The sequence below is a fragment of the Trichoplusia ni genome, chromosome 12 (genome assembly GCF_003590095.1).
Source record: "Trichoplusia ni isolate ovarian cell line Hi5 chromosome 12, tn1, whole genome shotgun sequence".
Classification (NCBI taxonomy): Eukaryota; Metazoa; Arthropoda; class Insecta; order Lepidoptera; family Noctuidae; genus Trichoplusia; species Trichoplusia ni.
Window position 1 is genome coordinate 1,642,254 of NC_039489.1, and position 17,381 is coordinate 1,659,634.

At 44.4% G+C, this 17,381-nt stretch overlaps 3 protein-coding genes across 3 annotated transcripts in view; 1 reads left to right on the forward strand and 2 right to left on the reverse strand.

Moving 5' to 3' along the window:
• Positions 1-95: 95 nt before the first annotated feature.
• LOC113499556 (retinol dehydrogenase 14-like) lies at positions 96-938 on the forward strand. The gene has a single exon (XM_026880071.1). The coding sequence runs from the start codon at positions 96-98 to the stop codon at positions 936-938; it is 843 nt and encodes a 280-aa protein (XP_026735872.1).
• Positions 939-1,486: 548 nt separating this feature from the next.
• Positions 1,487-8,464, reverse strand: LOC113499361 (zinc finger CCCH domain-containing protein 13-like). Its single transcript, XM_026879811.1, has 14 exons — positions 7,917-8,464; positions 7,566-7,678; positions 7,269-7,355; positions 6,650-6,719; positions 6,428-6,519; positions 6,104-6,235; positions 5,727-5,838; positions 4,773-5,639; positions 4,577-4,690; positions 4,102-4,218; positions 3,599-3,709; positions 3,105-3,218; positions 2,729-2,939; positions 1,487-1,891 (listed from the first exon to the last, which is right to left on the reverse strand). Exons 1-14 carry the CDS (start codon positions 8,043-8,045, stop codon positions 1,818-1,820), a joined length of 2,343 nt encoding a protein of 780 aa, XP_026735612.1. The 5' UTR covers positions 8,046-8,464; the 3' UTR covers positions 1,487-1,817.
• Positions 8,465-9,858: 1,394 nt separating this feature from the next.
• LOC113499557 (trithorax group protein osa) overlaps positions 9,859-17,381 on the reverse strand; it is a 76,074-nt gene continuing 68,551 nt past the window's right edge. The window contains exons 14-19 of the mRNA XM_026880072.1: positions 16,932-17,006; positions 16,156-16,243; positions 15,516-15,798; positions 12,567-12,854; positions 12,381-12,458; positions 9,859-12,228 (exon numbers count right to left, since the gene is read on the reverse strand). Of these exons, the coding sequence (XP_026735873.1) occupies positions 10,327-12,228; positions 12,381-12,458; positions 12,567-12,854; positions 15,516-15,798; positions 16,156-16,243; positions 16,932-17,006 (2,714 nt within the window). The 3' untranslated portion in view covers positions 9,859-10,326. The remainder of the gene's footprint in view (positions 12,229-12,380; positions 12,459-12,566; positions 12,855-15,515; positions 15,799-16,155; positions 16,244-16,931; positions 17,007-17,381) is intronic.

Consider the following 17,381-nt stretch of genomic DNA (forward strand, 5'->3'; position numbering starts at 1 on the left):
CCATGATAGGTATAATATTATTTTTGATGGTGCTAGCAATAGCATTTAAGTTGTATCAAAAAATGTCACATAAGTCCTATACCGGAAATGATACAATGAAAGATAAAGTGGTTATCGTAACCGGTTCTAATACCGGTATCGGGCTAGCCACCGCCGCGGACCTCGCAGGCAGAGGCGCTAAAGTTATCCTCGCCTGCAGGAACGAAGAGAAGACAAAACAAGCTATAAATACAATAAAACAGACAACAAAGGATGCAAATCTAATTTTCAAACCCTTAGACCTGGCATCTTTGAAGTCAGTACGAGCATTCTCTACTGATATTTTGAAAACTGAATCTAGAATAGATGTTTTAATAAACAATGCTGGCACGGGTATACTCGACAATTCTTTGACTGAAGACAATCTGCCCGTCGAAGCACAAGTCAATCACTTCGGTCCATTCCTGCTCACAATGTTATTGCTGCCTTTGATAAAATCTTCAGCTCCCAGCAGAATTGTTAACGTTTCGTCCCTAATGCACAACCTAGGCAATGTGAAGAATTTGGAGAAGCAGGGCGCGAGGTTTCTTGATCGTCGGAGAGTATATTCGAATACAAAATTAGCAAACATTCTCTTTACTCGAAAACTGAGTGAGCTCTTAAAAGGCACTGGCGTTACTGTAAATTGCCTTCATCCAGGCGCAGTCAGCACCGATATCTTCAGAAATCAACCGAAAATCATCAAATTTCTATTGAGACTACTGTTTTGGACGCCAACTGAAGGAGCTCAGACCACGATTTACTTATCAGTAGCAAAAGAGTTACAGGAAGTAACTGGAAAGTATTTTGATAACTGTACTGAAACAACTCCCGCCAAAAAGGCACTGGACGACGAAGCCGCGGAGAGATTATGGAAAATATCTGAAAAAGTCACATTCCTTGATAAAAAGACTTTCTAGTTTTAAACAAGCAGTCATAAACATAGAAGGTAGATACTCTAACTCTGTATATAGCTAGTATAACCAATTAAATGGATATTACTACGGATAACAATTCTTTATCTTTAAAAAACAACTGTATGACTTTCATGATATCTTGTTTCGTCATAAACCTTGATATGATTTTTGACTAGGCAAGTTATCTTTCCATTAAATGAACTTTTCATCTGAATATTATGGCAATATTATATTATTGTTTGTTTTTTTTGCATATAATATAGCAAATGATTGTACTGTAAATATTTAACACTGTAAAATTGTAAATAAATAAAGTCATATATGTTCATCATACAATCATTAAAAAACTCTTCCCGCACTTAAGAATTGAATCCTTGTGTCGCGGGGAATAATTTAAACACTAACATTGAACTCACATGCACAAAGACCAAGCTTTCATGGATCACACAAATACTTGTTCTACGTGATCGACCGAGTGTTTAGGCGTGGTAACCAGCCATTCAGCTATTAGGGATATGAAGATATCAAATGTTAGAAAATAAAACAGAAAATGGATTTCAAAAGACTTTTTAATATTTTTGTTTCATTCAAATTTTATGATTGGTTGAAATATTACATAAAAAGTGTCGTACGAAACTACAGCAGTCTTTTATTTCTATGCAATTGGAAACAACAGTCAAAAATCACTTGATATATACATTCTTATAAAAAAATCAACATTACAATACAATTTTACCAAACACCGCACAAATTTGTAGATATACATTTTTTACTTATGTGAGAATAACTAACTAAGAGTGAATTTACGTCAATTACACGTATAGATGGAAGTCATTACTAAATGAGTGTTTTACGAATAATTTACAATACATAGCGGCTTCCTCATCTTTTCCTGTGTCTGTGCTCTGAACGCGCAGCAGAAGGCTTCGAAGACTTTTCCTTATACCGTGTATCGTCTGAAAAAATACAGAAAATGTGCTCAGAAATCAATGATGAAACTACCCATATAAGACTAATTGGTACGCCCAAGCTGTCCCATTGCTGGGTAAAAGGCAACGCTTCCTTCCTTTAAAATTAAAAAAAATGTTATTTTTTCTAGTGTTCCGAAACGTTAGATTACAGAACTAGTGACTTAAATAAGTGGAGAGATAATTTCCGTGGAGAAATTACATTTTGGACCCACTAAGATTGTACGTTAGTGTAAGATTGTGAAGATTGTACAAGTTACAAAAGGTCCATGTGATTAGGCACGAAAAGCTGTTTCTTGTCGTGTCATTCCCGTTCATAATCTTAATCTGTCAAGACTTTAATAAAAGCGATAACGCAGGGCGCAAACATGGATACTTTTGCGTCTTGTCATTTATAGATATAGCCTACCAATTAATATGTGATTTCTACCAAACCAGTGTGTAATCATCTGTTTTCCTTTCACATGCATAGAATGTATCTAATCACTGCTAAATGACACACCAAGTACGATAAGCATGCCGTGTAGGAAACAAAGTCTAGAATCTATAATTTCGCCGCTCCTAAATGTCTAGTAAAAGAAGTATTTAGTAACTGTACAGTAGGATAGCCACCTATTTAGCATCATTAACACCTCAATACATATAGTTCGTTGTGTTAGGTTTTCAGTTTCTATTTAGCTATGAGGTCTAGCATGTATAAGTAGAATCAAATCATTAAGTCCTTATTTTTTAAGCTAAGGCACTTCGGTTATACTAAATAGAATTTGTATTGCTCTGCAAGTAAGCGAATATCTTCAACCCCAATAAATTGTGGCGTGGTGTTACCTCTATCCTTGTGGCGATGCCTGCGGTCTCTGTCACGGGAGGCGCGCGAGTCCGGCGAGGAGCGGCGGCGCGGCGAGCGCGCGGCCGCCTCGGGCACCCACCACCAGGCGGGGGGGGCGGACGCGCGCCCGCGCAGCGGCGACCCCGCGTGCGTCGGGTGCGACGCGTGTCCCGGGTGGCCCGGGTGGTAGCCCGGCATGCCCGCCAAGTGCTGGCAACACACAACAAGCGTCATTCGTGATCTTGTCCCTTAAGCATTGGGCATGGTCCACATGTCTACAAGCGTAACTTATAGCCTTCTTATTCAGAGTAAGAAGATCCTTTCAAATACTTTTGAAACTAATTAAAAGGTAAGTAAGTCAATGTATGGCCATACCGGCGGCGGGTAGTTAGGCGGCAGGCGGTAGGGCGGCGCGGGCACGGAGCCCTCGCCCTCCGCGCACACCAGCGGCGGCGCCGGCAGCCGCGTCGGGCTCTCGGGGGTCACCAGCTGTAGGCGAGGCACAAAATAAGGTACATATACATAACTGCCCAAACGCATATATGTATCGGCCAATATCTACAACCAACTAAGATGGTTTCCAGTCTGTCGGATTCATAGGTGGGAACTTGCTGCTAGATCTCGACTAAGATTAGATGTACCAATACTTCAAAATGCGAGACAAATAATTTGGTCCTCAATCAATTGTCAAAAAGATAAAAACACCTGGTAAACACTGTCTTGTGGCAACATGTAAGTAACTATTTATTTGTGGATTAGTATGACTAATACGTACTTATGTGGTGTGCAAAAAAGAATATTCTCTCTCTATCCACTAGGATGAGTTTAGTCAATTTGAACTAAACTCCAGCTATTTTTCATTATGGTACCTGTTGCTTGAGGCTGTTGAAGTCGTTGCTCATATCCCGGTACCGCTGCAGGCACTCCTGCCACATGTTCGCCATCTCCGCCATCTCAGAGCGCTGCTTCTTTATTTCTTCCTGCAAATTGAAAAGACGAGTGCGTTAATTATTGGGAAAATATTGGAATACATTTTGTCTGTCCATTTTTTTTTCGTCTCACTAATACTTTGTAAAACTAAACCCCTCTAAAGAGCAAGAACTGTGACGAAATTTATACAGATTATTAAAATTTCTTTACTGAGGCAAACTTTTGCACATAATTATAGAATTCAGGGGTCAGCCCTGAACTAGTTTAAACTGTATTTTAGGAGCCAGTGTTTTGAGTTAAATTACTCAGAAACATTGTACGTAAATGTAAGATCGCGACTAATTTCATTCAAAACGCTTGTTCATTAAAACTTCTTGGGTCTTCTTAATGTCTTTATCCTTAACAAATCTAGTGTTAAGTGTGTAATGAATTTCGATCAGACCATGAGCCTCGCGTCGGTATCTCCGACGTCCCTGGCGACGGTCTCGTACCGGCGCATGCACTCGCGCCACAGACGCAGCTGCGCCGCCGCTGACTCTCGGACGTTAGCTGCCGACTCCTGCGTATAATACAATCTTAAGTAACAACGTATTTTGGCTAACTTTACTCATTTTGGACGTGCAAGTAACAAAATTCGAGTCATACTCAATTAATATTATAATTAGTTTCATAGTAACTTTGTCTATTTAGCTAGGTGTAATTGTTTCACAGCAGAATCGATAAAGAAATTTTAAAGACACTTTGCATAGAATAGAGTTAAACATCTAGAAAGGATTAAGTTACTTTATGCTGCAATAATAGAAATCCGTGGCGTCACGGCGACTGTGCCATAAAATTAATCATTTTCTGCAGATAAGTAGTTTTTCTTGTCGGCACACAAATGAAAAGGAACTAAATTACTTGAAAAATATATTTACTCGGATGTTTTTATCCTGGACTTGCGTCTGCGAGATCCCTTTGAAACAACGCATCAATTCTTTCCAAAGCTTCATCATTTTGTCCATCGCTTCGCGTTGTTCAGCTATTTCTTGCTGAGAATTATATATTGTTAACAATTAATATTTGTAGTATAATGTTATTAAGGCACATCGCAATTAATCAAAACGATGATACCTTCACAACTTTCAAGTAGTTACTCCTTCCGCTGACAGTGCTTGTTTCCCCGTCGGCGACGCTGAGGCCCGAGTCCCTCTCCCTCTCGGAGTACCGGTCTCGCTCCCGCTCTCGCTCCCTGTCCCGCTCCCGCTCTCGGTCCCTCTCCCTGTAGTCGTCCTCCCGGGACGCTACCGAGGTCCTCTCGAACCTCTCCACATTCCGCCTCCACCGCCTCTCTTTGTTCGCTAAGTTGTTTCGTTCCCGATCCCGGGGCTCCATATGTTTCTCGTCGTAGTATTTCGAGACCTCCTCATACCGCTTGTCGCGGTCCTCGTACCGCCTGTCCTTGTGCGTGTCGCTGCGCGCGGTTCTCCGGCAGCGCGTGTCGTCCTCGTAGCCTTCTCTGTGGATGTCGAAGCTCCTGCTTGTCTTTTGTTCGAAACACCTCCGTTTATCCTCCTCATAATGTTTCCCTTTAATCTCCCTGTCGTAGTCTCGGTATTCCCGGCCGTCCGGCGGTCTCGTTCGGTACGGGTCTATACAGCTCCTCGTGGGCACATGGACTGGCGGGTACTCGCGGTACCGCTCGTCTTCAGCGTTCCGCATTCTGGACCTAGTCATGTCCAGCTTACTTGGATACTTGGGGCCATCCTTATCATAATAACACATGCACTTATCATGTCTGCCGCGGTCCCCTTCCGTTCCTAGTTTCTCGTGACTGCGCACTTTGCTGGCGAAATTCTCCTGGCTGCGTATTTTGGATACAGTCGTTACGTCTCGCGGCTTCGAGCGACTTCTTAACCTAACTGGATGTCGGTCGACGTCATACGCGTCCCGCTTCGTAAGGACTTCATATTGTAAAGATTTGTTGCTATGAGTACGAGGCTGGAACGACAAGCATAATAATAATTATACTCAAATTAATATACTTAGCTGACTAGATGCATATATTATAAGTTAAGTCGGGCTTACCACTTGGTAACCGTGTGTATTTTTATCATTCATTTGTGCGCAAAGTTTAGCGAAGGTCTCAAACAAAAGCGTTTGATCTATCGCTGTAGCGGGAGACATGTCTTTATGTATCCTGAAAATAGGAATTATTTTTTATGAAATTTTCAACACAATCTTATAACCACGTTCAATCAATTGCTTATTATAATAAATTAAATAAATTTACGGTTAATTTAGTAGCTTTGACACACTAAATAGTTCGCTTAGTCCAGTATTTTCACGATAAAATCGTATTACTCTAAACAGTCTAAACTAAAAAGTCAGAATCGTGGGTATTTGGGTTAACTGCACAGAATACAAGAACGTATACTACGTAAGCTTTTAAAACTATATCTAACTTGGCGTGTTCCCTGACTGGCACCTCGTCCCGGTGCCGGTGGTGATGCCGGTGTCGGTCGCGCTGCGGGGACGCCTCGCGGTCGTCCTCGCGACTAATGCGTCGCTCCTCACGCCGCCGCGCGTGACGCTGTCTGGGCAACAATAGGATAAGGAAAGTATTGCAGCTTCCTAGTTTAATTGATGAATTCACATTTGGACTTTGAATGCCGTGGGCTCTGGCTGTTAAAGTAAATAATAAAGTAGCAGAAACAGCGTAGCTAAATAAAAAATAGCTACCGTGTCAGAAAGAAATTACTAACTATAAAATTTGGTGTTTGACTTACTTCTTCTTATCCCTTTTAATGGCTTCTTCTAGAAAAGCGTATATAATGGAATCCTGGTCTGGTTGGTGGGTTTCGCCAACACCGTCACCTTCCTGGATCAAAAAAATACTTCAAACCCAAATATACTAAGTGTAGATTTCTATTCAATGCGTAATAGCCGGGAAAACCCTACATTTTTCCTAACAAACTAGTTCATGGAATAGAATTTGTCGTTTACAATACCTGACGTGGGGACATCGATCGAGGAGTGGAGACCAGACCAGCCTTCAGAGCCAATGACAGGCCCTCTCTCCTGCAATGTTAATATTTCTCACTAATTATAACTATACCTACTACATAAGTTTGACTGCCCTAACTTGGAGAATAGGCTACGCTACCTGGTTCCTCACACAATGCATGGTCGTGAAGTACTAGACGTCTGTTTAGTAGTGGCCGAAGTAGAATAAAACCAGGATTGCGCTCTCCATTACATCGAGTAGTGGAAGCTATAATACCGCACTTGTTTGTGAAGTGACATACTACATTATTGGAGTAGTGTATGAATTAAGTCTATTTATTACATTTCTAATATGCTACCAGGGCCGGATCTAGGGGCCCAGGGGCCCCGAGGCCTCGAGGCAACAAAGGAGTGGGGGCCCGCTTGGTTCAAGTTATTTTCATTCAGTGAAAAATTTATCGAGCTTTTTTTTTAGATTCCTACTTTGGTGGTGGGCCCCTGGTCATAGTGGGCCCCTAGGCACTGGCCGAAAGTGCCTTATGGATAATACGCCACTGTATGCTACTGTTTGTTTTTCTTAATAAATAAGTTAAGTATCTAAATCAATTATAAACATTCACATACGCCGACCGGCGATGTCGTCGGGGAGACCGCGACGTCCGATGCATCTCGACCGGAGACCGCGTCATAGACGCACTACTATCCCTTTCCCTACAAAATGTTAAATTATAATCACTTACGAGAATTGACAGAACCTTAAACTACCTACTTTGGAAGTCGTATAGCAGCCCAAAGGGGGTGGAGCGGGAGACTGATTATTATTTAACTCAATTATTCACACATCCAAAATTATAATTATCATAAACTTACTACATTTATTGTATTCTGTATATTTATTGTACTCTGATTTTTATATTGTACCTTTTTGTCAAAGTAGTATCTTGCTGGCCACATATAGTCTGCACAGTAGATATTTCTTGTAAACTAGCTTTCGTAGATGGCACTCGACAGCCGTTAACGTTGGCGTGACAACCCTGTGACAATGAAATCCATGAAAATCTAACAAGGATCTTTAGGATAGTATTTTCAACACACTTCATATTGAATCATACTTCTGATTTTTCGCCCACTTCCTAGTTAACATAATTATAACTCGCACTTAATAAAGGTCAATATATCGGCTGGTCATCGAGGATCGAGGTTAACAGTAAATTGGTATCCAAAAACTTGGTAAGGCTGGTCGTATATTCACTGAACCATTACTATACTTACGCTAGTAGAGTCGTCAGTCACTACGGAGTTGGTATCGTCGAGCCCGTCACGTTTTTTCCTAGTTCGCTTCCGTTTCGACGCGTCAAATACTTTGACAATTTTTTTACTATCGCTCGACTGACACTCCATCGAATATAGTCGAATGGATCTCCCGACATCGGAGATCAATAATCCTAAACTAATTTACTTCTATTATTCTCATCACTGTTACAAATATGGTGTTTTCTAATATTTTTAACGTTATAAATAAATAGGAATTTAAAAAAAAATGTTACCCAAATGTACACGGTCAAAAGTGAAGGATGACAATTGTGTATGTAAAGTTGAAATAAGAATCATAATTGAACTTCAAAGTCAAATCATTAGCTGCCAGAGTTTTGTGTATATAGTGTGCTAGAGGTGGGACAGACACAAGGGCTGTGTAGTGTGTATTAGTGTGTATACAGCGCTCGACAAGTGAAATGGATGAGGTTGCTGACATTCATCTTCATCATAAACCACTTCTGCCATTCGGTCTACTATTAGATATAGACCTCACCTAAGTAGTGATGTAAAGTTCATTTGCATTTCGTGCTTAATGAAATGTACCTTAAGGTAAACAATGGTGGCGTATTTTTGTCAAATAAGTTAGTTTAAAACTAAATCGATTAGGAATTAAGTAAATCCCGCACTATACCTAAACGATGCAGCGAAGGCCTAATGGTAGGGCCGCTTGATTACCAATTCAAAAGTCGGTAAGCTCGAACTCATCAAATAATTATCACGAAATTGGCACACCGACGAATTTCGGAAAGGTCTGTAGCACGCCTTTTTTAATGGGAAAACATTAAATGACTCCTTCCGCTTTGGGTTGAGCGGAAAGGAGGGTCAGACTCTGCTGACTAAAACCCACCTATGTCCCTTCCTTTGCCCTTTGTGTACCATGGCCACTGTTCCAGTTTCAGATAATCCCCTGCCTCGGTGGGCTCGTTAGACGCATACAAGCGGTTTAGACTTTGACACCAGGTTGTATATTACCATAAATAAAAAATACAATAACAAGGTTGTCGTTGGGACATAAATCAAACTCCACTGAAAAGTAGTCGACCTGAGTTCTATTGCCTCTGAGCATTTCTAGAAATTTGTTAATTCCACATCTCTTGTTGACTGTACATAAAATTAATTTTATGTAGGTACGAGTTTTGTGCAATAAGCAACAACTAAGACCTGTGGAAGCCCCTTTTAGTTTTAACTTCTGCATGACAAGCACTTTACTAGCTCATTAGATCCGATCTATTTATTTTACATAGAGCCTTTTGACAATCAAACATACTCCCCTATGCATACGTAAAATTTGAGTAAACGTTATTAATAAATATTGTCTACCCACCAAGCGCGTTGTTCGTCACAAGTTTGAGTTTTGATCGTATTCATATAAGGATATTATATTATTGAGGAGTTGCGAAATAACCACAATTTGTTTCTCTAAAAATACAAAGAAACGACATTAAAGTTAACTGATATCGCCTCCTCAATTATATCATTTCAACAAGTCTTTTTTAAAATATAAATGCAAATAAGAAATCTAAACAAAATCCGCCATTTCTATCACGCGTCTCTGGCCGCTGTCCTCTATCTTAATTGGACAACCTGTCAACGCGCGAAGCGCGTCAAATTCAAAATTTAATGAAACCTCATTTCATTACATTCATATACTTGATAATGGTTATGATATTTCAACTAATTACGCTGTTTAATTTGGAACCTTTATATCAAAGATAATATTCGTTGAAGCTACTGGCAGGGATAATTGGCTTTTTTGACATCCATCTACTGTATTTTAATTGAAATAACTTTTTGTAGTGCTGTGTCTGTGTCGGATTTACCTAAATGAAAACTATACTTTACATTTTATTTAAAGGTACACTAAATTATAAAATGCCAATCATGAAAAAAAATAAAATTCAGATTCAATTTCAATATATTATAGATTATTGTAATTCACATTAAACTTAATTAAACTTATAGCCCACATAAGCTCCTCACACTCTCCACTACGTTTTCTCTTATAGACAAAGGCGCTAAAGGTACTCGGTATAAAATCTCCATCATAAAACCAATAAACAGATTCAAGTCCCATTTTATTATAAAAATCAAAATTACGTGTTATAATACATCTTTTTCACAATCGAACAATAGAAATCGATTATAGCACATTGACATTCTTGTTGTAAATAAATCATTATGGACATAAATAACAAAATCGGATCGTACAGCCTAACACTTGAGACACCGCTATAAATGAGGTCGGAGTCGCGAGCCAGTCCCTCGTGTGCGCCTCGGGCGGGCGTCCGTATCACTATATGTACACGTACCCGCGGGAAACCCGCTGCGGCGCTAGCGTCCGCTTCACTCGTCACTACACTCGCGCCTACTCGGCGTCCGCGTCGGCGCGCGCCTGGCTGCAGTGGAACAGCACGTCGGCCAGCTCGTGCGCCACCTTCTGGTCCAGGATCTGGCTCATGACCAGCGACAGCAGGCGGCGCTCGTGGCGGCGGATGAGCGGCCGGTTCTCGGGGTGCTCGGCCAGGCGCAGCAGCGTGGCGGCGGCGCGGCGCAGCATGTCCAGCGACGTGCCCATGGCGTCGGGGTTGTCGCGCAGCGCCGCCACGCCGTGCGCGTTGGCCACGCCCAGCGCCGTCTGCTCCGCGCGCTCGATGAAGGCCACGAGCTGCGCCACGGCGGGCGCGTGCAGCGCCACCTCGCGCGCCGCCGCGCCGCCCGCGCCCGCCAGGTAGTGCAGCAGGTTGACGGCGAACTCGCGCACCACGGGCCGCTCGGGCCGGCACAGGTCGCGCGCCAGCCCCGCGCACAGCGCCGCGATGCGCCCGCGCGGCGGCGTGGCCAGCACCAGGTCCACGTTGGCGTCCGTCACGCACAGCTTGCACAGCGCCTCCAGCGCCAGGCGGCGCGGCGACAGCGGCGAGGCCGCGCCCGCCGCGGGCGGCGCGTCGCCCGCCACGGCCGCGGGGCACACGCTCCAGTGCAGCAGCCCGTCCAGCAGCGGCCGCGCCACGGCCTCGGGCTGGCCGGCTAGCTCCACGCCGCCCGCGATGTTAGCACAACACACGAGCGCGTCTTCGCGCAGCTGCGCCAGCGCGTCCCACCACCACTCGGCGCCACCGCGCAGGCTCGAGCAGCAGGCGGCTGCGTCGTTGTCGTCCCGGGCGGCCCGCTCGTAGGCACGCGCGCGCGCTGCTCGCGGGGCGTGTTCGTGGTGTAGCAGCAGCAACTTGCCGGCCAGCGCCAAGAAGGCGCCGGAGCGCGAGAACTCGGCCTCGTTGCCGGGCACGAAGGTGAGGCCCCGCAAGATATTGGAGAGCGCTATGCACCGGCGCGCCAGCGCGTCGCGCGTCTCGTCCACGAGGTTGAGGCTGGGCTCGTCGCGCGTGTAGCACTCGTCCTCGTAGTCCTGCAGGCGGCGGCGCTTGAGCACGCCGGCGGGGTCGCGCACGGCCAGCGCGGGCCTGCGCTCGGGCTCCAGCTCCATGGGCTCGGGCGCCAGGTTGTCGGCGCCGGGCTCGGGCGGCACGGGCGGCGGCGAGGGCCCGGCCGCGGGCTCGCTGGCGGCGGGCGAGGCGGGCGGCGGCGAGGGCGCGCGCACGCCGGGCATGACCCGCACGAAGGGCAGGTGCAGGAACTCCGTGCGGAAGCAGGGCACAACATGCGCGGCGCCGCCCGAGTCGCCGCCGAACTGCCAGGGCTCGAGCACGTCCTCCACGTGGCCGTCGTGGTCGTCGGCCTCGTCTTCGGGCGCGAACAGCTCGTCGTCGGGCTTGTACATGACGGGGTGCCGCCGCCGCGACTCGAGCGTGTAGTTCTCACCGCTGATGACGCGCACTCGGTCGCTGGGGTCGGGCGGCTCGCGCGGCTCTCTCGTTGTTTTCGCGCTCTTGATGACGGGCTCCGGGCTCGCGGGTGGCGCATACCAAGGGCCCTCGTCATTCGACGGCGAATCAAACACGTCACTGAGACTCTTGTGAAAATGTTCAAGTAATAAATCCAGTAATCCTGGCATATGCTGAAGTCCAAAATAACCTATACAGTTGTCATCAAACAAGAGAATGTTGAGAATATCGAGCGCCCAACAAGTCTCTGCTAGCAGTCCTGACTTGAGCGCCATCATTATGCGCCACGCGTCAACGGGCGCAACATCAGCCTTGGTAAGTCGTCTTCTTTTCTCGCCGGTGGGCACAGCCGCTTCCACACATTCGGCAGGGAATGTTAGCTCCCGTTTCAGCTGTCCGGGTGCTGTGAGAGCCGGTGCCGTCCCCTGAAAGTGCACATGTAACAGTTAGCTTTCAGGAACCGTAGAGCTGAATAAAACTTGAAATTATATAAGCGTAAACAATATCTATCGGCATAAAGAAATTGAAATAAACCTCTTATCCTAATAACAAATAAGTTGTATCAAATGACACTTACGGGTGAGGGTGCAGTGGAATTATAGGGGTCTTGCGTCGGTGGTCGTGGCGCTCCACCCCATGCTGGACCTCCGCTAGGCTAGAATACAATATTTGGATACATTAGTTTATGGGGTGTTGCTACTGTAATAAGTGTTAATACTGTTTTGAGCATGGTGGCCTATTGGCCCCGTTAGGAGGTACGTACCGTGTTGGAGTAGGGCGGATGTGACCAGGCGGGCGGTTGTGGCGCGCCAGGCTGCGGGCGCCAGGGCGCGGCGGGGGCCGGCGGCTGGGGCGCGCGCGGGAAGGCCGCGCCCCAGGCGCCGCCGAAGCGCGCAGCCGCGCCCGCGCCCGCTGCGCCCGCTCCGCCCGCAGGCCCGCCCGCGCCTCCCGCCCCGCCGTACGCCGGCTCGCCCTTGGCGAAGTCTGGATGTCGTCGCGGAGCGCCTGCGCCCGCTCCCACACCGCCGCCGAGCGCCTTGCCACCGCCGTACTGTGGACACGCAGCAAACCGGCTGAGCGAATATCGAATACTTGTCAGAGCCTCGTGCTTCCCGACTTCAAACGCCTCCGCTCATTTCACAATAGATTTGGTCATACCACGAGGCGAAGCGTCCAAGGTTTGGAATTTTATTCGATTCGTCAGTTTTAAGTTAATAATAATAAAAAAAACGATATGTAAGAACAATAAGATAGTTGACGAATCAAAAAATTACGAGGTCAATAACATTAGACAAAGCAACATTGAAGTAACTTTATTACACTGGCCGTGCACCCAAATGAGCTTTAAAATGATTATTTGGTATGAAAATTGATCGAGTATATCGTGACAAATATTTTAATTACACACTAAATAGGAAACTGTGTCGATAAAATCGATCAATTCATGTTGCTCTAAAAAAACAAAGCTACGAGTCCGTTAAACTTACAGCTAAGCTTACATGATCTGTGTGAATTTAATGCATGCACATGATTTAGTGACCAAAACTGTTCATATAAAGCCACCACCACACACTCTAAACCTTAACTTCCATGTTTTTATTATTTTTGTTAAATTTTGAAGGAGACAGTCGACGATCTTTTATTCAGCCATCAACCGGCCAAACAACCGGCGAGAGCGAATATCCGTAAAGCCAATTAATCACACCGCAAGCCAAATTTTGTTAACAAAAATAGAAGAAAAATTAACAGTGATAGCTTAAAATTTTGTCAAACGAGTGGTATTATTCGAAAAAATAAAATGAAGCCAAAACCACGAATGAGATTTGCCCCTTGCTCGATAGTCGTTTTCTTTTGGCCTACTCTTGCATACGCAAGTGGCACAGTAAAGATACAAACGTCTTTACTCTGAATCATCTACTTGAGACAATGTGGTTCACGATCGCTTTTGGGATTGAGAACTGTATTTTGGTAATATCATGTCCATGTGCAAATTAATAATGAAAATGGTGGAAAGTAAGCCAGGGATTAAGGGATTTCATGTTTTTTCTTATTTGGATTTGATTATAATTTCATCATCACTATAAAGATGTATTTAAATTATCAGGGAATTTTTATCGATCGTGAGTAAACGAGAATCGTGGCTAGGGGCTCGCGTGACCAGTCCGTGCGGGTGAGAATGAGACCGTATCGCCAATCGATGGGAAGCGGTGTTGAGTGCGTGGTACAAACGGGGCGTCCGTACGTAGGGTCTGGGGTTCGGCGAGAGCGGCGCCACCAGCTGCCGCGCGAGCTGCGAGTTCAATAAGTTACTGGCGGACTGCGCGCCGCCCGACATCTACACACCAGACAGAACCGTCACTGCACGGCCACGCGCCAGCGCACTACTCGCGCCCGCTACACGACGCACACCGCGCACGAATCACTCTGCCATGACGTCACCTCCAAACACTACGCGCGCTCAATATCGACTCCACACTGAGTTATATTTTCGTGTCTATTGACTGGGTGATATCCTCAGTCCCAAGAATAAGTAGTAAAATTGAGAATCGAGTAGGTTTGAAGATACTTGAGGACGACACAGTTCACAAATTACTCTATGCAGCACAATGCACCACCTAATTTATCGTCTAATGTGTACACATTATTTTACAATAAATTAAATACATTTGAATCATGTTATTTTTTGTACAGGCGACAAATTGACTAATGCATGGCTTTACAACATTCCATAAGTTTACGACGTCAAGCATTTAAATTCGTCACGACATGCGTCTGTGTAATAGGTCATTGAGCACAGTAGTGTCACTTTCGACAGTGGCCATATAACATTCACTAAAATTTTGAAAAGTTTATCATCATGTTAAGTTAACACCAATTCAATATCTAAAATATGTTACAATTAATATTCGTTTTCGTTACTATTGTAAGTAACTCGATAACCTACAATTCCCTTAGTTGTTGTGGATCATTGGTCAATATTGCAGCAGGTTTCAGTTTAAAGGTTTATACCAAGAAAATCAAATCCAATTAGTTATTGCCAATTTACATAAGATTATACAATAACTGATCTTAAACCAAACAGTGCGATTCGTAAGCGTACCATAACTTACTATTTCATAGTACTCCTTATATGCTAGTCATGCAGGGCTGTAAGGCCGACTACAAAACATTGTATAGAAACTAAACATTCCGAATATATGTACTTCTAGTTTAGATAAATAATACTTTAAATGTTCTATAATTTAAATGTACTTGTTTTCGAATTTTCTAACATCTATTTTTACATAGACGTATTCACTTATATTTTACATAAATACTAGTCTTATGATTCATGCTACACATAATAAAAATTTGAGGCAACTTTTTACGATTACATTTCATTATAACTACGTTTAAAGTTGCGTCAAATATTAAATAAAGACTTGATAGGATGCGCGTATCAGGTCTAAGTTCAACATAACCATGGTACAGTAAAGACAGACAAACATATTGTCACGGATTACACACTACACCCTTGCTTGGCTCTACTGAATTTCAACGGGTACAGAATATTGTTACAGTTGAGCCTTTTGACCACTAGAGGCGCGACATGTTCGGTTGCGTTACATAGCATTATCGTTCCACATTAGCCGATTAGAGCGCAAGTTGTAGTCTATATCCGTGTAAAGAAGTTGAACGAGCCCTCAGCAGAAGACAGTGCGGGCGTGCTTACCTCGTGCGGCGGCTGCTGCGGCGAGATGGGCGGGTGCGGCGGGTGCGGCGGGTGCGGCGGGTGCTGCGCGTGCGGCGCGTGCGGCGCGTGCGGGTGCGGCGCGTGCGTGGGGTGCGGCGCGCGGTAGTAGTCGGGGTAGGGCTGCGCGGGCGGCGGCGTGTTGGCGCCGGGCGCGGCCCCGCGGTAGGCGCCGCCGTAGCCGTACTGGTAGTCGCCGCCCGCCGGCGCCGCGCCCGGCCCGCCCGGCCCCGGCCCGCCCGGGCCCGCGCCGCCGCGGTACCCTCTGCGGGACAACACATGCCACTCAGTGCCTACTCACTATTGCCATACAATAATTCTATACAAATGACTAATGACTAACTGATACTCTTTTAGATGGTTCACGGGAGTCCGCTACATCGGTATCATGGGAAATGCCCCAGATAAAATTTATATAAACCCAGATAGTCAAAAAACATGGGATGTGTACATAGCTTGCTTTGCTAAATCATGTGTCATTTAATTATCAAATATTACCGTCATACTTTACGTTGATTCGGACACAATTATTAAAATTCCTTCATCTAATATTAAATTTTATCGTTTTTAATTATCTTTGAAACTTACTAAGTGACTTTTGAAGTATTTTAAATGAACCCACCTGTCACCGTCAGGGCCGTAAGGTGGATACACAGGCCTATTTGGCTGGTAAGGAGATCCATATTCATACCCGTAGCTTTGTTGGTAACCTGACAATTTAAACACAAAGTACAATATTAATAAACTTAATAAAAAAACCCACCTTTCAACATCGACGAAACATGCGCATGAATAAAATCCATGTAGAAAACATGCAGACATATTGCAATCATTTACATTAAAACTATTTATTTGCAAAATTATTAAAATTGCCAACACAAGCATGTATTTTCGTATAGGTAAAAAATTACATTCAAAGAACATTGAATAAAATATATACAAAGGAGGTCTGTTCACTTGAAACCATACCAAAAAGTATTTTGTAACTTATTCATACACTTTGCAGGCTTTTTCAGTGACAATAAAACCAACAAATGCATGATAAATAAACCCATTCATGATTTTTACTAATAAAAGAGTAAACCAATTAAGTCGTAACTGTTAGATCACTTAAAGTTAGTGAAAAGCATCAAAAGAAATGAATCATCATTTAACTTACAGAATTAATATTGCCGGTGTCATGCGAACAGTCATGGGTTAAGATATGTGACATTGATATGAGACACGGAATAGTAAACAAACGGAACACATTTCCTTTCTTTTGTGAATTCGGCAAGTTTTTACGCAATGGCACAAATAGTAACCAAAACCATCAGTTTTTGCTGATGAACTTGTGCAGCAGGTCATTCGATTTGTTTACTAGGCCGCGGTATGAGGAGATGTGCAAGTGTTAAGTACCTGGGGGTCTCCTGGGCCCCGGCGGCTCGTCGAACGGGTTGGAGGCGGCAAGGTTGTCGCCGCCTGGCCCGCCGCCTACAACCACACGTCTATGTACCCACACGTACCCGAGAGGAACGCTAACGCTAACCCTCCACTAATCGTTTTACTACTTCGGTACATAAGTAGTTCAATGGAGTCCACTCCGTACAATGTGCTGTAAGCTCACGTTAATCAACATGCTTTAACGTGGAAAGTAATGAAGCAACATAATTTGTCTTATGAATTTACGAAATTATTAAACCACAGAATTCTTTGGGTGAGCATTTTGGATGGCGCGAACTTATTGCATGTTGTATGAGTGTGCATACTCCGTATTCATCTAAATGTGCTTCTAATGGTGCTTCGTGTTACCTTAGTAATAAGAGCTAGGAATATATTTTCAGATGTTATATTTACAAGGTATTATTG

Excerpts from the sequence above, each read along its gene's own strand:
- LOC113499361 (XM_026879811.1), bottom strand. The coding sequence starts at position 8,045 with ATGGAGTGTCAGTCGAGCGATAGTAAAAAAATTGTCAAAGTATTTGAC. Across the intron at positions 7,679-7,916 it reads TGACTGACGACTCTACTAGC|GGTTGTCACGCCAACGTTAA; the intron begins GTAAGTATAGTA and ends TCATTGTCACAG. Across the intron at positions 4,219-4,576 it reads TCCAGGATAAAAACATCCGA|GAGTCGGCAGCTAACGTCCG; the intron begins GTAAATATATTT and ends TATTATACGCAG.
- LOC113499556 (XM_026880071.1), top strand. The coding sequence starts at position 96 with ATGAAAGATAAAGTGGTTATCGTAACCGGTTCTAATACCGGTATCGGG.